Source organism: Patiria miniata, unplaced genomic scaffold (assembly GCF_015706575.1).
Source record: "Patiria miniata isolate m_02_andy unplaced genomic scaffold, ASM1570657v1 HiC_scaffold_28, whole genome shotgun sequence".
Taxonomy (NCBI): Eukaryota; Metazoa; Echinodermata; class Asteroidea; order Valvatida; family Asterinidae; genus Patiria; species Patiria miniata.
In genome coordinates, this window is record NW_024037067.1 from 4,076,788 (window position 1) to 4,097,454 (window position 20,667).

The window sequence follows — 20,667 nt, forward strand, 5'->3', positions numbered from 1 at the left end:
ACGTACATCCCTAGAACTTTAAAACTGTGGTTGTGTTCAAAATCCCGTAACTTGAAAAGCACATGAGTGATTTGAATGATTCCTGTACTAAAAGATATTAATTGGGCTTTCATATCCTAGATTTTGCAAGTGCTACATGCAGAACTTAATTCAAAAAATGGTCCTGCCATTTGGGTTTCCTCTTTTCTTTTCTTTTTTACTCACCCAGTATAATGCAAAATTACGTCATTAGATCGTGCCCGTTAGACTTTGACTGTTATTAGACAGTATTTATTCCCGCACCTGCATGATGCTTTTCAAACTGAGTCATATAAAACCTATCTCCGGAAAGTTGGAGTGATGGAGCACTAGCCCGGAGCTATGCTCCGTTTTTTATAACAAGTCGTCCCCCGTTACAGCCCTGAGGAAGCTGCCAAAACTAACGGTCCGCCCTGGTATAAAACAAAATTGCATCGGCTTGGATAAAAGCTATACCTGTACTGACATACACGCGGTCCCTGTAGCTACCTCAGATAATGGGCGGGCTAATAAAGCTTATTACTGGCCGATTAAATCCGAATCTTGGGAGAAATTGACCGCATTTGACCCGTATATAGGTATTATTTTCTCTATCAGAGGTTGCTGGCCTACCTATAGCCTATTGGCGAGGTCCACAGATTCTCCCTCGACTGCTCCGGACCTTTCTAGACCCAATCACCCCAACGCCAACCCTTGGGACAATTTCATTGAAACTCTCTTTTGCCCTTTTCCCCCTAATTCTATCTGTGAACTTTGCGTTTTGGCATCAACTAATCCCATCTTTGCCCTTGTCAGAAACAGTTACACCAGCCTCGCAGTGGCTGGCTACGATACTCGTCGCGAACAAGTGAATAATGTCCGGGCAATAATTGAAATATCAACCACAATTCACCGCCCATAATTGAATCTGATCAGGAATGCAATTTCCGTCGGTCAGTGATACAAATTGCCTTTTCTCGGTCCATTTGCGACAGATGAGCAGCAGTTTGGCGAACTTTTAAGTTATTGTGAAACGTACAAAGGGACAATTCCAGCAGTATGGCGTGTTTGCATTCGGGGTATTCAGTGTGATTTGCATTATAACTTTGTGCAAATACATATTTATAAAGGTGTGAGACTCAAGCAAGCGCTCAAGCAAGCGCTCAAATAAGGCTAAAAAGTCACACACGCTGCATTCTATCTATGGGAAAGCATATTCAGCAGAATATAGTTCAAAATACAGTCACACATACCAAATTTGAGTCATAACGTCAGTTGGTGTCCTTGCTATTTCATTTGATAAATAAGGGAATTCCGATTAACCTAAACTTGACATTCAGTAAGTTAACAGGAACTTTGGTAGACCTATAATGTATCGCCTAATTTACTGGTATTACACCATTGTGCTGACAAGATTAGCGTGTTGCCAAACGGTAAGATGCACTTTCCGTTGCACAACACGTGATGTTGCCGTTAATTAAATAACCTTTACTGATTGAAACAAGCGAACACGTGTTTTCAAGTGTAAGGCCATGCTCCACATTGTACCAGACTGAAGTGCCAACTTTTTGATACCCACTTGATGATTGCATGAATAACCACCGTTTCCGAGCGCCATCTTAATTAGCCTGCTCTTCCTTCCGTCTGTCCTGATATCTAGATCGTTTCTCCGAGAATTTGTACTGGTGATGTACAAATTTGACAACTTCAATTACCCCGAGCAGCTGTAATGTAAAGCAGGCAGTGCACAACATGACAAGGAATGGGGTCGATAAATTCAGTTGCCTAAATAAGTGGGAAATGAGAACCAATCTGCGGAAATGGGAGGATAGTCACACAGTAAATCTGTCAGTTGTGAGTGAGGGTTCCAATGCCCCCAGTTTGCCTGTACTTTATCACCGCTGGTATATTTTTAAGGTTCACTTTTAAACAGAACATAATACACCCCACAATTGGCCTGCTCTATATTTTGTGACCAAAACCTGGCTTACAAACCACAGATCTTGTGGTTATCGCGCCCAGACACGGACCCCACGTCAAAATCTCATTTCTAATTCTGTAACCAAATACAGATGTATACGCGGCTCTCAAAGGAGATGCGTGAAACTTTCCATGCATGGAAACTGACAAATAGCCTGCATTGGCGTCGTTTCTCTTTTTAGTTACATTTCAACGTGATTTACGTGCACGTGTATGCTGTGAGTGATTGATTGTTCTTGACTCATCTGTTTAAAAATTGCTCATGCAAACTCTAAACGTCTTCAAAATACTGACTGGTTTGCTTAGCTCTTGTGAGCTGTCACGAAATCTCGTATCTACTGAAACAACTCGAATAAGCCTTTTACTATAGATTCAATTCAGTCTTTCTTGGCCCGGACTTCAAATAACGTTGTCTTTCCTGATCTGAAGTTCCACCTTTTGCCATATGCCTCCTAGTCAAATCTGAAACATATTTTTTTTTCTTAAGAAAACAATTCCAGATAGTGTGACATTATATTTTATGAATTTCTTCTGGACGCCTGACTTTATTCCCAAAACGGTGAAATACTTGTCACTTTTGATTTACATCAAGCGTATTCAGTTCAAATCCCGGGAAAATAATAAGTTTTGACAAGTCGAGATAAGATCTGGCCGAAGGAAAGCTCAACGGTACTAATCCGTGTTTTCAAGGGGGAAACAAATCAAAAGTATCTTTCCAAAGAAAATCCTGCCTTTTCCCAGGACTCCGAGAAATGGATTTTAATCCCGAGCTGGCAGGGGCCGAGGTACCCTTTTCATTTCGCCCTACGCTCGAAGCATCTTGACGCATTAGAAAACGACACCAATTTCCTGAGTGGAACACTCTCACAATGCATTATAACCGAACACTCGGCATTACATTTCTCGCTAGCAATCATCTCTGTTTTTTCGTATAGCTCGCTGATATACATCAGCCTTAAGCGCAAAGACCTAACCTATGAATCAACCTGGATATCGGCCTCGTCTAGACTTTGCCAAGTCTCTGTTGGTCACGGTTTCCGTATTCCACAAAAAGGTCAGACATTATTTTGTTGTTTTTCTCGCAAACTGTTCTCAATCTCAGGCCTCCTTGTCTTTTTTTTTTTAAATACAAAATGTACTCGTTCTCATCAATTACAACACATGAATTGTTTTACCACACTGTCATATCACTGCGCGTGCTTTCTATTGTCACATCAGCAGGCATTGTTTTAATGAAATCCCATTATGTCTGTATCGACACGGTACAAAGTACACGGAGCCTGGGATTTCCCTTTAAACCCCCGGTGGAATATCTGCTCACCTCTGATAGATCGGGCCGCCATCCCCACCCAATTTGAGCACGGAACTCGGCAGCACTCATACTAATTGACCACGGAACTTAACGGTGCACCCCTGCACCTGTGTCGGGCTGGGGATTGGGCATTAGAACGCGCCCTATCAAGTCATAAGAGTGAATTGCCAATGAGGGTAAAAACTTTTTTTTTTCTGCTAGTCGAATGCCTTTGAAAAACAAACTGTCGAATTAAAACCTGAAAAAAAGTCTATCTCCACTAATTTTAGTCCCAGATTTAAAATTTCAATAAGAAAGTTAAAATCTTCAGCAAAAGGTTCATCCTGAGTTATTCTTCTCCAAAACTTTAACTGATAAAACATTCAGTAATTAAGACAAGTGTTGAAACTACAAAAACGTTCAGTGAAACAAACATGATGTCATTCGCTAACCTTTTGGCCAGCACTGTACGCTCTGAAAAGTATTTCTTTTGGCTGACCTTCTTTTAAAAAAACACACAACTTAACCTGCAAAACTGCAACTTAACCAATGCAGGCTGTAGCTAATTAGCTCTGAACGACCTACAATTATTTCAAATGCTACAAAGCACGTATTTCTCATGATTAGTTTCCACACATCATACAGGAATAAATGTTAAACAGTTCTATTCTCCAAATTAATGAGTCGAGAATCAATCTCATTCATTTTAATTGTCTAATACTGCTGAAATGATGCTTACATTTTCAGTGACTTGATCATAATAATTTATGCTATAATATAGTGATAGAATTGAGGACGATAAACTAATAAAAAAAAATAATATAAACAAAACCCAGTAAGATAAAAATGAATTGACTGGACAAGAGGACCCGACAGCAAAGAATAAGTCTGACTACCGGGGGAAAGGAAGAGGCACCCGTGGGTGGGGAAAGCTTGAGCCAAAGGGTCACAAAGGAAAGCCAGGCTTACATGGCTTAGCCCAGATCTTTCCTGAGTGTCCCTTGATGAGAAGAGATAAGACAGTCAGAAGGAATACGCTGCCAGGTTGTAGAATCAAAGACTGACCTGCATACAAACAGTGCGACGGACTCACAGACATTGTGATCTGCATAGATACAAGTTAGCACGGTGGACAACCGTAACAAAGGGATATGGATTAAAGTCGGTTTCAAAGAAAGCAAGTTGTTTGATCATGGAAGAACCAATAGATGTTGGAATATGAGATGGACGAGGGGAAAGACTTTTTTTTTTTTTTTACTGTGGATGACGTAAACGATTGAGAAAAAACAGGATCTTTCAGTCTTTTAAAAATGTCAAAATTTACTCTCAGCCGAGAGCAACTAAAAAGTGGGTCAATATAACTGTTTTTGTTATTCAAGATTGTTGACTAGAAAATAAGAACTCTAGAAGCTAGAACTATCGCCGTGTGTATAGAGAAAGCAGTTGTAATTTTGACTAAAATTCTGATGAGTGCCGGACTAAATACCTTAAAACTGCAGAGCTTCTAGCTCTATTTTTAAAGCATGATCTTGGCATCAAAGGGCATTGTACGCAAAGTAGCTGCCCGTTGACAAGAAAAGTACAGGACATACTCGTTATGTCGCCAGACAACATGGTAGTAGTTTTTGACAATCTAATTAGGGCACAATTACAGAGCGGATCTGGTCGCCATTAGTTGCGTGTCCTCGGTGTGTTTTTAGCTTCAGGACAGGGACACGGGCGATAGGCACAACGGCTATCAATTTATAAACATTTCATAGTAGGTATATAGTTAAATTATGTGATATAAGACCCAGAGTGAATACAGAAATAGCTGGTGCTAATTTGTTTCTGTTAATTTTGATGCAGGTTGATTTTACCAATTTGCAGGTTGAAAGCAGTGTTTACGTCTTAGTGTGTGCCTTGCTTTTGATTCCGAACAGCATAACACAGTGGACTTCTTTAATATATCTCTGGAAAAGTTTAGCCCAATACATCCCAAATCTGTATTCTGTCTAGTTTGCGGTTCGATCTGCCAGTCAATACCCCCTGAATACTCACAGAGGGTGGAGGAGTGGGACGATTGTACAGTGATTGTCAATGGCAACATTTTCTTCGTCCAGATGAACCAGGAATGACAAATGCATATTGGGGCATCCAGAAATTAAGTTGGCTTGACTTTAATTTTAGACGAAAGATGACGAGTCGTATTTAAGCTGATATGAAACCGTTTCTTTTGATGGTAGTTAACTTGTTTCGTGTTTGCGTAACGCAGTGATTCTAAATAGTATTATTACGGTTACGAGTTGGTTGAAACTGCAAGTAAATAAAGGAGATGTTGGCTTTAAACTGGACAGAAAGTTCTGAGATACTTACGGACACATTCATTGGCTTCTTTGGTGGTTGCCCGTGCCCAGGGTCTGTCGTAATGGAACGGCTTGCACATCTCACACTCTGCTCCCGCTGTGTTGTGTTTGCAGTCGCAGACACGATTCCCGTCCCGGTCTTTGATGCACCGAGACGCGTGCCCGTTGCACTTGCACCGGCCACCGACGGAGAAGTCGGACACGGCGTAATAGTAGCTCTCTCGGATGGAGTCGTCTAACTCCTCGTCTCCCAGCGATGGCAAACGGTTGAAGATCACCTTGATATCCGTGGCTGTCACCCAGTCCTGCAGGACCGGGCTGTTGTCGAAATCGAAGGCGGAGGGGCGACCTTCCAAGGTGCTGAAGGCGACCCGTGAACCGGCCGCCGCTACCGACGTCAGGTCGGGGCTCTGGATGTCGCTACAGATGGCCTCCTGCTCGTTCTGCTTTGTAATCGCTGCATTCTTGGTCTTCCCGTAGACCTTTCGGCACTGGCTGGAGTAGTAGTGATACGGCTGCCACGTCTTGCCGTAATCCTGCGACTTGAGGACGGACAGGGAGTCCGGACGCAGAGAGCAGAATTCCAAGGAGATGTAGGTGAGCTCGTACAACTTCTCCAGCGCTAGGTGCAAAGTGACGTTGTGAGGGTTGGAGGTGAAGGGCTCCGACTGCCAACACGTCAGGTTATTGGGGTTGTGCAAGTCGGTAAGAAACTCCGGAGGATGTCTCCTCTTGGGCTGATTGGCGTCGCACACGAAGCAGTTCCGCTGTCGCTCACCTTCATCCCCGCTTGACAATGCGCAGAACCGACTGGGCGGCGTTCCACAGGTGCTTGACGCCTCCACGGGAACCCCAAACGCAGCGTTGACGAAATCGGGAACGCAGCGCCGGGGCTGACCGCCTGGCTCGCTGTAACACGGGTCGGGCTGATTCTGTTGAGCCGCGAACATGTTCAAATTCTGCGCGTCCGATCTGGCACACCACATCCCACTCAACATCACCGCCAACAAATACCGAAATCTAACAGCAAAATGCATTTTCGTAAAACCAATGCCGGTTTAACCGGTGTGTCTGATAATGTAACTGAAATAAAATCCACAGGGAATCAGTAATCTTATTTTAACGTTTGAAACTTCGAAGTTTGCGGCTGCAGCTCTGTCTGTTAATTACAAATACTGCCAGCGTTGAGTGCTGACCATAAGGTGTGAATCCGGCTTTCCCAAATTGACAAGTGCCGTGCTGCTCTGTGTAAACTTCAATGTGTACCCGGCACACACTGCCAGGTTCTTGAGTCGAGTCGACAGGCTTTTCACGCACCGCCAAACAAGGCAGAATGAGGGCACATTGAGAGATGTCGATGCGCCTCCTCTTTTCACGCCAATATTTGTCTTGCTCTCAACTCGAACAAATCCATCCCCAGCTTGTCTCATACAAATCCAACGATCCGGGGTTGAGCTGTGTTACCTGTACACACGCACGTGAACACGATCGTCTATTACTTCCTGTTTGTATTAAGCTCCACCGCAATATTGGCGTGTCAACTGCCGACTAAAGTGGGTTGTGTTCTGTCAACTGCATCGGGGAGTTGGGGTCGCGAAGAGAGAAAAAAACTCCAGAGGGTTTCCAAACGACCAGATGCACGCACACTGAACTACGCAAGAAGGCCGTGATTAGATATATGTCTGATTGGCTTCTAATCGTTCTTGCTATACTAAACACGATCACCCCTTCCTTTTTGCTTGAAAGTGTTTTGGGGCGGTCCCCGATAAACAGAATATCACCAATTCAAGCAAATGAGTTCAACTTCGCACGTCAGCGCGCACAGCAACCATACTGCGCAAGCGTTGAACAGACCAATCAGAACGCCCAACCTACAAGTGCGCTGGATTCAGACATTACGCAGTGTGGTCTATGGTCAGTGGCACTGCAGTTGCATTCACAAAGTTCACTTCGGGTGTATGCTCACAGCACCTGACTGTTCTATATTTCATGGACCTCACTAGCACTATGCAGACTGGTTTTATGAATTGTTGGTCCTTTCTCTATGGCTGTATGTATAGCTGATTCGATTCTGGAAGTGTGGAGACGGAATTTCAACATACCACGCCACTTCGGCTGCCAATGACACGCCGATGATTTGAACCAATTGACGGCTAATTGGCAGCTGCACAACTCCACGACAAACAAAAATGTGCAGTCATTCCCCTTTCCAACTTTCACACTTTACCTGTCGGCCAAACCATGGGTTTAAATATGCCTCACACAGAGATGATAAATATAAATATATGATGATCGCGACAGGCTCTCGACGGAAATATGCATTCGGAATGTCTGACTGCGAACCAGACACTCAGTACTTGCTTCTAACTTATGCTCAGATGCGCATGTACAGTGTTTCATTATGAAATAAACGGTGTATACTGCGAGTCTGATGGAAGTTGTAGCTGTATTAACTTGGAAGTATAAATAGTAAAATGTACATGTACATTTGTGACTTGCGTAAGCGTCAGGCAATAAAACCACGAAGAGAAATTTGGGAACTTTGTGTGAACACCCTATAGCTATACACGTGACATAACCATACCCTTTTCCGACCATGTTTAGTCCCATTAAATGAGATAATTAAATCACTTTTCACAAACTGAATTTGAAGATTGTTATCTCAATTGGATTTCTGTGCCAATTTTCATAAAGCCATGGATAATTATCCACCGACCTGCTTAAGAGCAAACTTAAACGGCTTGACCTCAGTTTGCTAGCCATGCCTCTTAACAATGCACGTGTCGACGCAGATCACACCTTTTTTTTCTGACAGCGTATAGCAACAGACCGCAGAATTTTGCGGTGAGCCGCGCGGTCAGACTTTTGGCGGGGTTTTTGTTACCGTGTAATTTTTGCCCTTGGAAAGGCAGTTTTTCACGACCGGCCCCCTACATGACTGGTGAAGGTCAGATATGCACTTGATTGCCCCCTTAGGAATAAGTTATGAAAGTAAAAGCGGTGAACACAACAGCCGTTTAGCCCAGGAATTGTATTGTGTTTCAATGCTTATAGGCCTACAGGGTGAATTGAAACCAGTAGCACTTTTCTCCCCGAATTAATTGCGAAGGCTCATTTCTTTTAATCGGTATAATTTATACACGCTCACGATGAGTAGAAATTCGAGGACAGCTTCAGTCTGAAATCTGACATTACGCAGGTGGCAGAACATGTATGCATAAGGTTATACTTTTAATACCAACAACTTGAAATGAAGGAAATCTGAAACTCCACAAAAACTGCATTGCAAAACAAGTTTGTTAATTTCATCACTAACACCGCGAACTGACCATAGTTTGTTGTAGCGGAAATAAACGTTCTCTTGCAATAAATGAAGTCATTTTACGTATGCACTCGTCTCAATTGTTGAAATCGATTTCAGAGCTGTCAGACATAGGTGTTGTATTCATCAACTGAACAATTAGAGGTGGATCTGACTCCCTATCGAGACTTCAAAACCGGGTCACGTTGGCGGCGCCATCACCCCGTTGCTTGATACACACTCACGGCACAAGGGAACGCACGGTCTGTGAACTTTGCAAATAATGTGCGAGAGCAGTCACCTGTAACTACTACTAGCCGGAACCTGCAAGTTAGCCAATTTCTTTTGCACTTCGCTCAGACGAAAATAAAAATTCCTATGCCTGAAGCTGCTTTGGTGACAAGAGCTTGGGTCACCTTCCTTTTTCAAAAGTACAGGTTTACCTCTTCCTCTCTGAAGCAATGAAATGCTCTGCATCACCAGGATAATTAAAGAACTTGTTTGAGCAAAGTACTCTTTTAAATAAGTCTGGTCTGATATTAGCCTATACCAATAGTGATATTCAGCAGCAGAACATGGAGATAGTAAGCATGAATCTCCCACGTCAGTAGCCTAACAAATCTTGAAAACTGCAACCTGAAGCCGAACTTGGAGACGAACCTCCCGGCCCTTCTGTTTGTTTGTAGCATCAAATACAATATCACCTTAAGGACATGAGTACTGTATACTGCGTAACCGTCTCTGGCTTGTTCTATTTGTCGAGACAGACAGGGTGTGAGACAGTTAAACTTGTCACCAATAGGCGTTTTATTGATACGTCTGTGTTGGACAATACCTAGTCTAGCGGCTCCTTTCATTGCTCTTTTTTTAGATTCTCTTGCACCGGCCAGTCACAGTTATTCGCTAGACTTGTTAATAATATTTTCCCGACGCAACGGCCACGTCATTTCACGTGAACAAAAATATATTAATGGAAATCATCGTGTATACAAACTTTTTAATTGTTGAGCATTGTGGACCAATTAAAAAAGGAAACACTTAATTTGTGAGTGTTACATATCCCATTTCATTTTCTTTGTTAGTTTCTGATCTTACTTCATATGGAAAACCAGCCTTCTCAAAAAGATTACTTTGTGATGTCATGAACATATTTCATTTTGACGATTTGGAAAATGCGACATGTCAAAATAGTATTCCACCTGCTGCATAGTTGAACTCAGAAATATCTAAGGTACAAACCGTTCCGACGTCATTATTATCACCACATAGTTAGCAACTCTCTCCCTTCGTAACCGAGACAGCAGACCTACTCTACTTTCGGTAAGGATGGCGCTACATACTGCGCTAGCTTCGTCATACAACCCTCGCGTTGATAGATAAGGGATTTCAACTCGGAGCAAAAATGGGCCGGCTAGACGGCGGATACAGGTCCCGTATTAGAATAAAGGAGACCTACATGTCACTTTTCTTGTTTCGACTACCATCGCCAGTGAGTCGCTTTTCCTGTCTCGGTGATTCTCACCCCTTGGGTACATCACTTTCGTGCCTATAACATCCTGCCTTATTCCCAAACCGATGACCCATCTTTTTATTCCGCCGGAGGATCTCTTGTTTGGCTTCTCAGGAGTGCGACGTACATTGTAATATTCTTGTTGCCGTCAGAGCATATTAAATGAAGCATCTATTTTGTTGCTTTCAACTGGAGTGTAAGTCTCTGGGTGATAGTGGGGTAGGGATAATTGTCAAGGAGATGCGGATGCCTACGTGAGGTAAATTCTAGACCATGCTACGGGTCAGACGGAGATGATATCAGAGTGCAGTCACCGTCAACAAAAGATCGAACCTGTCACTATTCCCGTTTTTAGTTCACCATCATTATCTACAAAACCAAGACGATGTCAACCACAATAGCACGCACAGGCAAATCAGTCTTTAAGGACTCCGAGTAAAAAAAATAAAATAAAGAAATATTAAACAGAGGAAATGGAGATATTGAATTTCACACTAAAACTCTGTTTGTAAACAATCCTGCTTCTTTATCTTAATGTTTAGTGATTGTTTTTTTATGATTCTGAAATGCAGCTAGCTCGTTGTACTGATTATCATGGAGAATTGACAAATCTAAGAGAAACTAACACAATAGCATTATTCATCACAGAAAAAAACCCAAACGGTTAATTTTTTTAGTGCTGAATCATCCGTCATATTGAAACTTCTTTTATGATGGCATTCTTTCTAATGACTATGGGAATTCGCATCACTATAAAAACAAAAGCCCCGAAACACTTCTAGAGATATTTTGATGGAAGCTTTGTATGACCGCAGAGGTGAAGTGGGGCAAACAACTTATTTGGACAATGACTTCAGATATACATTTGGTAACTTCTTTATAAGAAAAAAACATGATGAACACAATTATGTCTTCTGACAAAAAAAAGAGTGACAACCGTTTTTTGTCTCTCTTTATGTAGGTCTGCTTACAGCCGAAGATGGACACGATGCCCGTCAGTAATGAGTGAAATCAACAGAGGGCGCTATGTAAGTTCCTCGATTTCTCTGCCATTCTAGTAAATCTTCAGGAACAATTTCTTCTTTCAATCGTGAACCTTTACCTTACAACAGGTGAATCGAAAAGAAAAGGACATGACACCTAAACGTAAAGATTTTCTCATGCAAAATGGAAATTTGCTTTGTCAGTACTCTAGCCTGCCTTTTTTGTTTAAATTGCTCTTCAACCCTGTACTATTTCATAAGGTACTTGTCCACAGGTGCAGAGAGTTAACAAACTTTCCAAACAAAATATAACAAACTTTTCAAACAATTTGTTTGAGAAAATACCAGCAGATGCTACCGAGAAGAAAACAGTGAATCTTCTCTTGGGAGATTTGGTGTAGCACACTATGGCTCCCGCATGTCATGACTGTCACATTCCACCGTCCCGTGATTGTTGGCTAAATGACATAGATCACACGGATGTTTTGACTCGCGGATAATTTACTCTGACGCTTCTGAGATTCCACATCTTCAAGTTCAAGTGTTCAGGCGTGCTCTCTGATGCACAAGCCGTGCGGGGTTTTTGGCTCACCGTTTCGGCGCCATTTTTACTGCCTGAATTTTCACGCAATGGGGCCCTGGAGATTCGGCGCCCAGTTAGCATCAGTTAGACCAGAGCCTGGCGACTCCTGCTGGTCTGATGTTCCAAGTATTTCTCATGATTTGCGGTTTCTATGTGAATTCCAAATGACACCTACTTAGGTTCATAAATCTACCGCATTCTTCCTCGAATATTTCCTGTGTAAATTTCATCATTGATCGAAAATAGACATAACTTTTGCCACGTCTGTCTTGTAAAAGCTTTTAGGCAAGTTAATTTCACACTGGAAGAGAAAGTGTACGTGTTGGCAGCAATGCGTTGCTAGCAATGACATAATCTTCAGTGTGAAACAAAGTGCAATTAGTTACTGAGAAATCTAGGAAATACCAAGGGCGAAAAAAAAAATGTCAAATTGTACCAAGATATTTACATATTTATAAAATCTGAATCGGTCAATGGTTACATACACCAAAATCCGAACTTACCCGTTAGTAATGAACACTTAATATTGTAAACTTCCCGGAGACAAAAGGGGTAAAAACTAACACCAAGGAAACCCCTTATAAACTAACATTGCCCGCCCTTGGTATTAAGTATACAATTCCAGTCTCCGACGATCAGTCTGTTTGTCCTGTAAGCAGCGCCCAGGTGCGGCGGTGTTTTGCTGCCCTTGAACGGCCGGCTATATCACGGCAGGCACGGTCGGTCTGGCATTCCTCCGTGATTTACACCCTGTTTGGACGGCCTGTCACAATATTACCAGCGATCTCGCTGATCGATGGTAAAACAGGGCCTGGCAGTCATTATTAAAAAAAAGTTTATTATTATTGTTGTTACCTGAAGGGTCGTTACGAGATGTCAATCAGACAGATTGGGTAGAATCGCGGTTCGTCTGGCTGAGGTTAATATCTTTGGCTCTCAAGTGGGAATTTTAAAGGCTCTCTTAGTCTTGGTAAACCAACTTTCATATCCTCACTATAACAGTTGCAAGGACCAAATTGTATGAAGCTCTTAACAGCAAACATTGCATGGCAAATGTTTGTGCTCAGCGAAAGTCAACTGGGAAACAGTCCAAACTGTATGTATCATGGTCTTGTTGGTAACCTGTTATGGCTAAGCAAAATATATCCGTCCTTAGCGTATTTCTAAGTAAGCAGCTAATTAACCCGCTGACAAGTTGCTCAGAATTGTCCAAATACCAATGGCCTCCTGTGAAATATGATAATCGCAGGTGCAAAGACCACAAGAAGCAAATAATGCTCGAGCCCCAAATGCACAATTCATTGGGTTCCTTGATCTAGCTCAAGGATCGTTCAACGAATTAAGCTAGCATTTGACACCAAAACTTTAAAATGAAAAAAAAATCCATATTTTAATAATGGAATTATGTGAGTGTATGAGATGCAGGTTACTGACTTGCACTTATAAGCAAGAGGTCGCGGGTTAGAATCCCAAGCTTGTGATTTTTTCTCCAGTTATTATTTAGTGCTCATCGATGTACATGTACATTTTGTACAGTCATGTTGTATTTCTTTTCGTGCGTGTGTTGTACTGAAGTAGCATTCTTTGAGAAGTTGCTGTGATTTTGGTTTTGTACTTGTTTCATCCCACACCGTCCTGAACTGTGCATGTTAATAATCAACGCTTGGTGTCACTTCTGACACGTCTGCCTGCTAGGCCCGATTAAGCATCCATTACGTGACGTGTTTTTGATGGTACACCTGGGAGTTACTAACCAACGGATAGTGAGATATTCCACCACTAAAGCTTCCTAGAGGATCGAAACAAGAAACCAAATCCGGTCTGGGAAGAGAGTGTCACCTGTGGGGGACATTTTTCATCTCATCTCCTGACCATAAATCTAGTTTGACTTGAGGTTTTGACAAGAAAGAAGGAAGTACATAGAACGAAATCAGGCCTAACACTGATGTGTACTGACAATGATCTTTTGGACAAAGGCGTATCACACACTCTTAAATCAACATAGCCAAAATACTGACTTATATTCTTTTGAGAAGTGACCCCCAAATAGAGCCGTTTTAGCTTTAATCATGATCTCCCATCTCCAATGTAGTCCCTATTATGTTTCTGTGAGGCTGTCATGAAATACTTTTTTTATGACTGTTTTCTTGGGAATAACAGTTTTAGATAATTCATTTCATGACAACTCTAAGATGCTTGTGCGGTTATTAATACTTTTGATATTTGAAGGTTTTCGTTCAGGAGTATATGTATTTTTTTCTTTGTTGTTTGCAACCTGTAGAATTCTGCCACAATTATGCTGTGCTAAGGAACCAGCATTTCCAAACTGGTGGCGCCCTCACCTTATGAAGGGCATCAACAATTTTGCACGGGATCACTAAAAAGATCAATCTAAGACATGCATGGAGAAACATATTATTAAATATGCAGCAAAAAATAGATAGAAAGCCTTGTCCCTGTGTATCAGAGCTTAAGAACTCAAATTGCTGCGGCTAACAAGAAGCACAGATATCATTCGCACCTATCAAAACTAACCATATCCTCTCCCCAACCTGCCAACACCGTTGGGAAAGTGTCATACACGCTGACACATGGGCAAATACATTGGATACTTCATCGTGACAGATCTCATCAGGGGCCTGTCGCGCCAGGGGACCGCTATGTACGGGCTGGACGGGGCCGTTGGCGGGCCGTGGCCACCGGCCTGCACCCGGTGATTCAACCGGGGCACTCCCGGTCACAGGCACGTCCGAATCTTGCTCCAGGCTCAATCCAACGCGATCGCCGTGTTTAGACCGGCTCATCAGGCCGATGCCCGTCGGGGCACCTACGCTGTAGGTCCCCCGTCTGTTCCGGCCCGTGTTCGGCACAGGTGGCCGGCCCTACACCGCCCGATGAGAGAAACCCGGATAAGTGGTTCCTCGGAAATTCCGATGCGGTGTTTTTGGAAGTATAACGAGGAATTAGGGCCAGCCTCTGCAATGACATGAGGTGTGAAATATTTCATTTAATCGTCAACATTGCATTACCCCTCATAATGCACTTTTGAGGTCAAGTAAAATGAAGATTACAGGACAGCCTAGAGAGCAAGGACCCGATGGCTGTCGAACTTTCGAACCAAGAACGGCAAATAGTTGCTTAGCAAAACACAAGTTACTTTTCAGAGCTGCGTGAGATATGATGTCAGTTGCTTCCGACTGATGCTGATTTTTCAGTTTGCTTAGCAAAGAAACAAAAATCTTAACAGTATTTTCTGTATTTTCAAAATGACTTTGGGATCACCCTCATATGATGTGGTCCGCCGTAGATTGATCCGAATATGAAGACCTTTTTTGAACATCTCTTTTAAATGTCTAGTAAAACGTGTGTTCTCTTGGCCAGCGAAATTATCTTGTGATGTATGCAAGGATAAAACGAAGAAAAAAGAATTCGAGTCTCTCATTTGTTTGCCTTCACTTTGGAATTTAGAAGACAAAGAGTCGGACAAAGGGGAAATTTAAATAGGCCTACATAGTGACAACACATGGCACAGAGAGAAACTTCATAAAACTGTTTTGCAGTTAAAAGCTTTGTTAACGAGCCAAGTGCATCTTCGCAAGGACAAAACAGAAGAGGCTGGGTTTCTCCGTCTTGCCAGAATATTATCGCCGACGCCCGTATTATCGCTTCAAATATCACATACTTTCCTCTCCTAACTCCTTTTACCCACTTCTCCCGAAGATCGTCTTAGGTCCATGGAAAGAACACGAATCAATGCAATTCAAGGGCAACGGGGCGTGGATAGGCTCAACCCCCCCCCCAACTCCACCCACCCCCTTTTAAAGCAAAGGTTCAAAGAGACATGTATTTTACGTACTGTTTCATTCTTAAAAGTTTTGAAAAATGTCATTGTGTTGTTTCTTGACAGTCAGCTCAAAATATCAGAAATCGGATAGATAGATGAATCAGAGTGTCGATAAAACGCAAATAAAGTGATTTAACAATGTGTAGCCTACGTGTCCATTGTATAAACTTTTTTTTTTTTAACATTGTGTGCTCCATTGCAAGTGCGCCCTCTTTCATTCATTAACGCGCAGAAAAATCTCACAGAAATTCTTAGGCACCTGAACGAAAAACAGGGATCAAATACTTTTGGGTTTGGCCCCTCAAGAACGTAATAGCTTGAATGGTCACGTCATATACTTATAATATTATTTGGGGAGCATCATGCACCAAGCAATAATTCTTGTTGAGATATTTCAGACACAACAGGAGGGCCGGCACTATTTGCATTTGGTTGCTTTGGATAATAAAAGTGTAACATTCCAAAAATAGCGCCCTCTTGGGGTAAATGAGTAAAAAAAAAATAGCAAATCACTCTTACACAACTATTAACCTCTTAAGCACCGACACTTCATAATTTTATTGTTTCAATGCATGTTGAGCATTTTTATACAGAAATTAGGTGCAAGGTGATCCATAATAAATTTCAACAAACACCAAACGCTTTGTAAACTCACATAATAAAATACAACGAATGGTCAGTGTTCCCCACAACAACCAGTTCCCTGTTTATATATTTTGAAACAGAAAGTATAAATTTATGATATTTTTTCAGACTATATCTCAGAATACACTTTCGTATAAACTGAACGTAATACATTATTATTTACACGATAACATTAAGCATAATAGTCCAAAAAAGTATAATATACAGGTTTACATATATAATCATTTGTATAATCTACCTTTTTTAAAAGATTATTTTTGACTCGTACAATTTTTTTTATGAAAGACAAATATACAAGTAAATGATTTTATCAATAAATTCAACTTAAGAATTAAAGTTTCCTCAATGGCAATGGAGGCTTTTGGCCTCATTACGAACTGCCAGTGATAAAATATACACAAAATGAAAACAACCATCTAATTTGTGGAGGACAGACAAGCTAGGTGCAACATAAAATTGTCACCGCGTTCAGTCCGATGTTGGTCAGTCAGTCGTATGTCAAAAGTTTAGGAACTAAAACGGTGCAAGGAAGCAACTTAACAAAAAGACTGGACAAACACACCATAGACAGAGAGGCAAGATACACGGTGAGACAGACAAACATATCAGAGACGTATAGTCACATAATACTCATATTTTCCATTGGATAAGAACTTCTCCGTGCATTTTCGTGGTCGTGAGTGTCTAGTCCGTTGTTGAAGCGTTACTTGTTCCTTCCCCCTTTTTTTGCAGTACTGTCTTTAATTTAATTTTTGTCACGTCGGGCCATATCATATATCATTACTTAGGTTCCTCTTTGTCAGTCCGTTTGTTAGTTTGTCCAGTCGAATCGTCATTATTTTACGTACTGGTATGGTATAGTTTTTGTGGAGCTGTCTACATACAATAAGGCCTACATTCTTAAATCCGACGTGTGTCTCAGTCTGAGTATAAAAAAACCAATCGTCCGTCACAGTCTGTCAGTCAGTTGGTCTAATTTGCGTAATGTCTAAATGGCTTGTGGGTCCGACCTCATGCCACGTTCTTGTTCATACCCGATACTTTGAATCAGTCACGTCTAGCTTTTCTCAACCTTTTTTTTAACTCATGAAACAGCCGTTCGTCCTAAGGCAAACGCCTTATCACTTTACACTCTATAACGTACGTCGGCCGGTCTACGAGGGACATTATAGTTCCCAAGATTTTGTCCAGTTAATTCTGTGTTTTCTTCATTGTATAATTAGAAAAGATTGCTACGTGTCATATTATCAACAAGCTTTTTATTAAATATATTTTAAAAAGCAAGGGTTTCGACTTGCTGCGGAAACTATTTAAAAAACATTCGCGGATAAATATATAAGTAGGCATACGTTAGCCGGTCACGAGAGCGGTGGCGCATGTGGCGCACTGCGCAACTCTAGAGCGAAATAGTAAAATGGCGGGTTTCGGCTGGGACGAGGTAAAACATGTGAGACTCCAAAACGCACGTAAATTCCTGCTTTGTATTGCAGGTTATGATACTTTTTTACCCTGACGACGATGTACGGGAGTTGTAATTAATGGTAAGTGAAAATAAATAAGTTACCTTATAGTTTTTTTCTGTAATTAGAGGTCACGAAAGACCCACTACAAGCGACTGCTCTTGAGACTTGAAATTTACACGCCCCCTGTCGTATTGTTAGAGTGCACGCTAGTTGTGGTACTGTGTACACGCGCACGCCTGCATGTAGGCCTATAGTTTACTTTGCAGGTTCCTGTTTCAGAATGTTTTGACAGTGTTCGCTTGTTCGAGGAATGGGAGATAATTAAGCTCCAAGCTACAGGAACGTTATGCCATACGAATCTAAATTGTCTGAAACGTGAACATGATGAACAATGCATGACACAGACCCAGGGAGTGCCTTTGTCACGGCATTAGTTACTTTTAGGACCCCTCTTATTTATTCGCTGTTGCTACTTTGTAAGTAGGCCTAAGTTGAGAATTGCGCATGTGTCAGTTGTCAACCGAATGGTTTTCGGACTAAAATTCCCTTTAAAAAGAAAACTTCAGAGCCATGAATCAGAATTTTTTTTAAAATCTGGTCTTCACCAGCTGTTTAGACGAGTTCAAAACATAAGAATGGGTTTTGATTCTCTTACAAGAATGGGGTTCTGAAAGTAACTAATACCTTTGTCATAGTATGACATTGGTTGTCATGTTGAAGTGAGACTGAAATTATAATGGACTTGTAAGGATGAAAAGGAATAAAATTTGCTTTAGAAGAGATATTGTATATTATATAACCGACATACACATCCTTGTCATTTGATTGGTGGAACTCACATCATGTGACATTCATGTTTTCTCCCATAGTACGCCGTGGCTCAAAAAGTCCCATTCGCCCATGGCGAATGGGAACTACTATTAAACAGTTAGGATCATTCTTGTTCCATGACGCGGTATTTGTGTGCAAATACATGCTGGTGTGCGCGTTCAGCGTTGCGCGTAGCGCGTATTGTTCCAAAGAGCCAGAGCTACAGTGTTGGGTTCAAACATTTTCATGAAGGGGTGGTTTGGAAGAGAGAAATACATTTTCCACCAATTTTTATTGAAATAAAAGTTCAAATTTCAAATGACAATGTCAGTTACATAAAACAAATAATGAGTGTCTTTAAATTGTGAAATGGGAGGAATATTATCGCTCGGTAAATCTGGACTTTTCCAGTTCACTCGGCTTTGCCTCGTGAAATGGAAAAGTCCAGATTTTAACTTACGATAATATTCCTCCCATTCCATGCTGAGCCACTCAATAGTTGTATACCATGCCATCGTCTATCTCGTAAACATTAACAACTGTAGTAAAACAACACCACACAACACTTAACACAGCAAAACAAACACATGGGTGCTTTCTGTGTATCAATTAAACAGACTTAAGGCCTTTTCTAATTATAAATGCAAACTCATGAAAAAAAAAAGGTGTGTTCATGTGTGTAGGGGACTAATTAATCACAATGACAATGTTCTCAGGTGTCATTCAATAATTTCATGGACTAAGGCCTCGTAACTTTGTTTGATATTTGGCAAAGACAGCAGCATTGCAAACTACCAAAATGTAAGAAGAATGACATCATAAGATAATGTTGTCACTTCTAAAGCATGTGGTTCAAAGGAAAACTTCTCTACTCCACCAATGCACATCTTAGCCCTGTGATTAAGTGTCTGTCAGACAGTGTCTTAAAATACTAATAATTGTATTCATTGATCCACATGTCTTAAGCATTGTGGCCATTCCTCTTTGGTAAAAATAAATACATGAATTCATAGCCTCTTTCAAAACCACTCACCCAAAATGACTTGCATGGTAATCATGCAGTCAGTGTCAGGAACATTTGACCAATCTTAAAAATAAATTTTGTAGCATGTACAGAATGTGGAATCTCATATTCTGAATAATTCAACTGAAATTAAAGTTTAAAGCAAAGTTGTAACTGAAACCATCTCAAATCAACCCACAAGTCAGGGCGCAGTCCAGAGTGCAATACGCATGCAATCCCAGTATTGGGATTCCCTGTATACCTTCACTGTTGAAGGCATGAGGGAATGGTATAGGTATTCCACATTGAACGCGCCTCAGATCACAGCACAAGGGATGAACAATGACAAACGAATGCCTCTTAAGAGTTCATTCCAATAACTTATTATTTGAGTACAGAAAGAATTGTCTGTGAGTGACTTGTGATTTAACTTGTGATGACTGGATTAACCACTCTGGTTTGAGGCACAAAGATGTTCTAGTAGCTTAAGATCCAACAAGAGAATGCTTTACACTTGACTAAATTGTTTTAAATACACTTAGTCTCATTGGTCATTACCAACCGCCATAAAGCCACACATAGGTCTACACACAGCAGAGACTATCAACAGTCAAAGGAGACCACAGTATTTTTTTCACATCTGAATCAGAATTCTGCTCCAGGAAAGTTCTGAACTTCTGAACGGATGAGCAATCTTTCTAAAGAGTTAGGCTCCTTGAAAATCACCGGTACTAAATAATTATACAATGTTGTAGTAAAGCCCATTGTCATTCGCAAGTCTGGTCACAAGCGGTGAACAAAGACAAAGGAATGCCTTTCTCAGAGTTCATGACCTTAGACTGGATAGCTTGAGATTGACATGTTATAACAGTATGACAGTGCAGAAAGTGATTTTAAACATGTCCTGTAATA

The 20,667-nt window shown here is 41.3% G+C and overlaps 1 protein-coding gene across 1 annotated transcript in view; it reads right to left on the reverse strand.

The window, feature by feature from the left end:
* LOC119735067 (netrin-1-like) overlaps positions 1–7,304 on the reverse strand; it is a 45,665-nt gene extending 38,361 nt beyond the window's left edge. Inside the window, exon 1 of the mRNA XM_038208759.1 lies at positions 5,624–7,304. Within this exon, the coding sequence (XP_038064687.1) occupies positions 5,624–6,650 (1,027 nt within the window). The 5' untranslated portion in view covers positions 6,651–7,304. The remainder of the gene's footprint in view (positions 1–5,623) is intronic.
* Between the last annotated feature and the right edge of the window lie 13,363 nt (positions 7,305–20,667).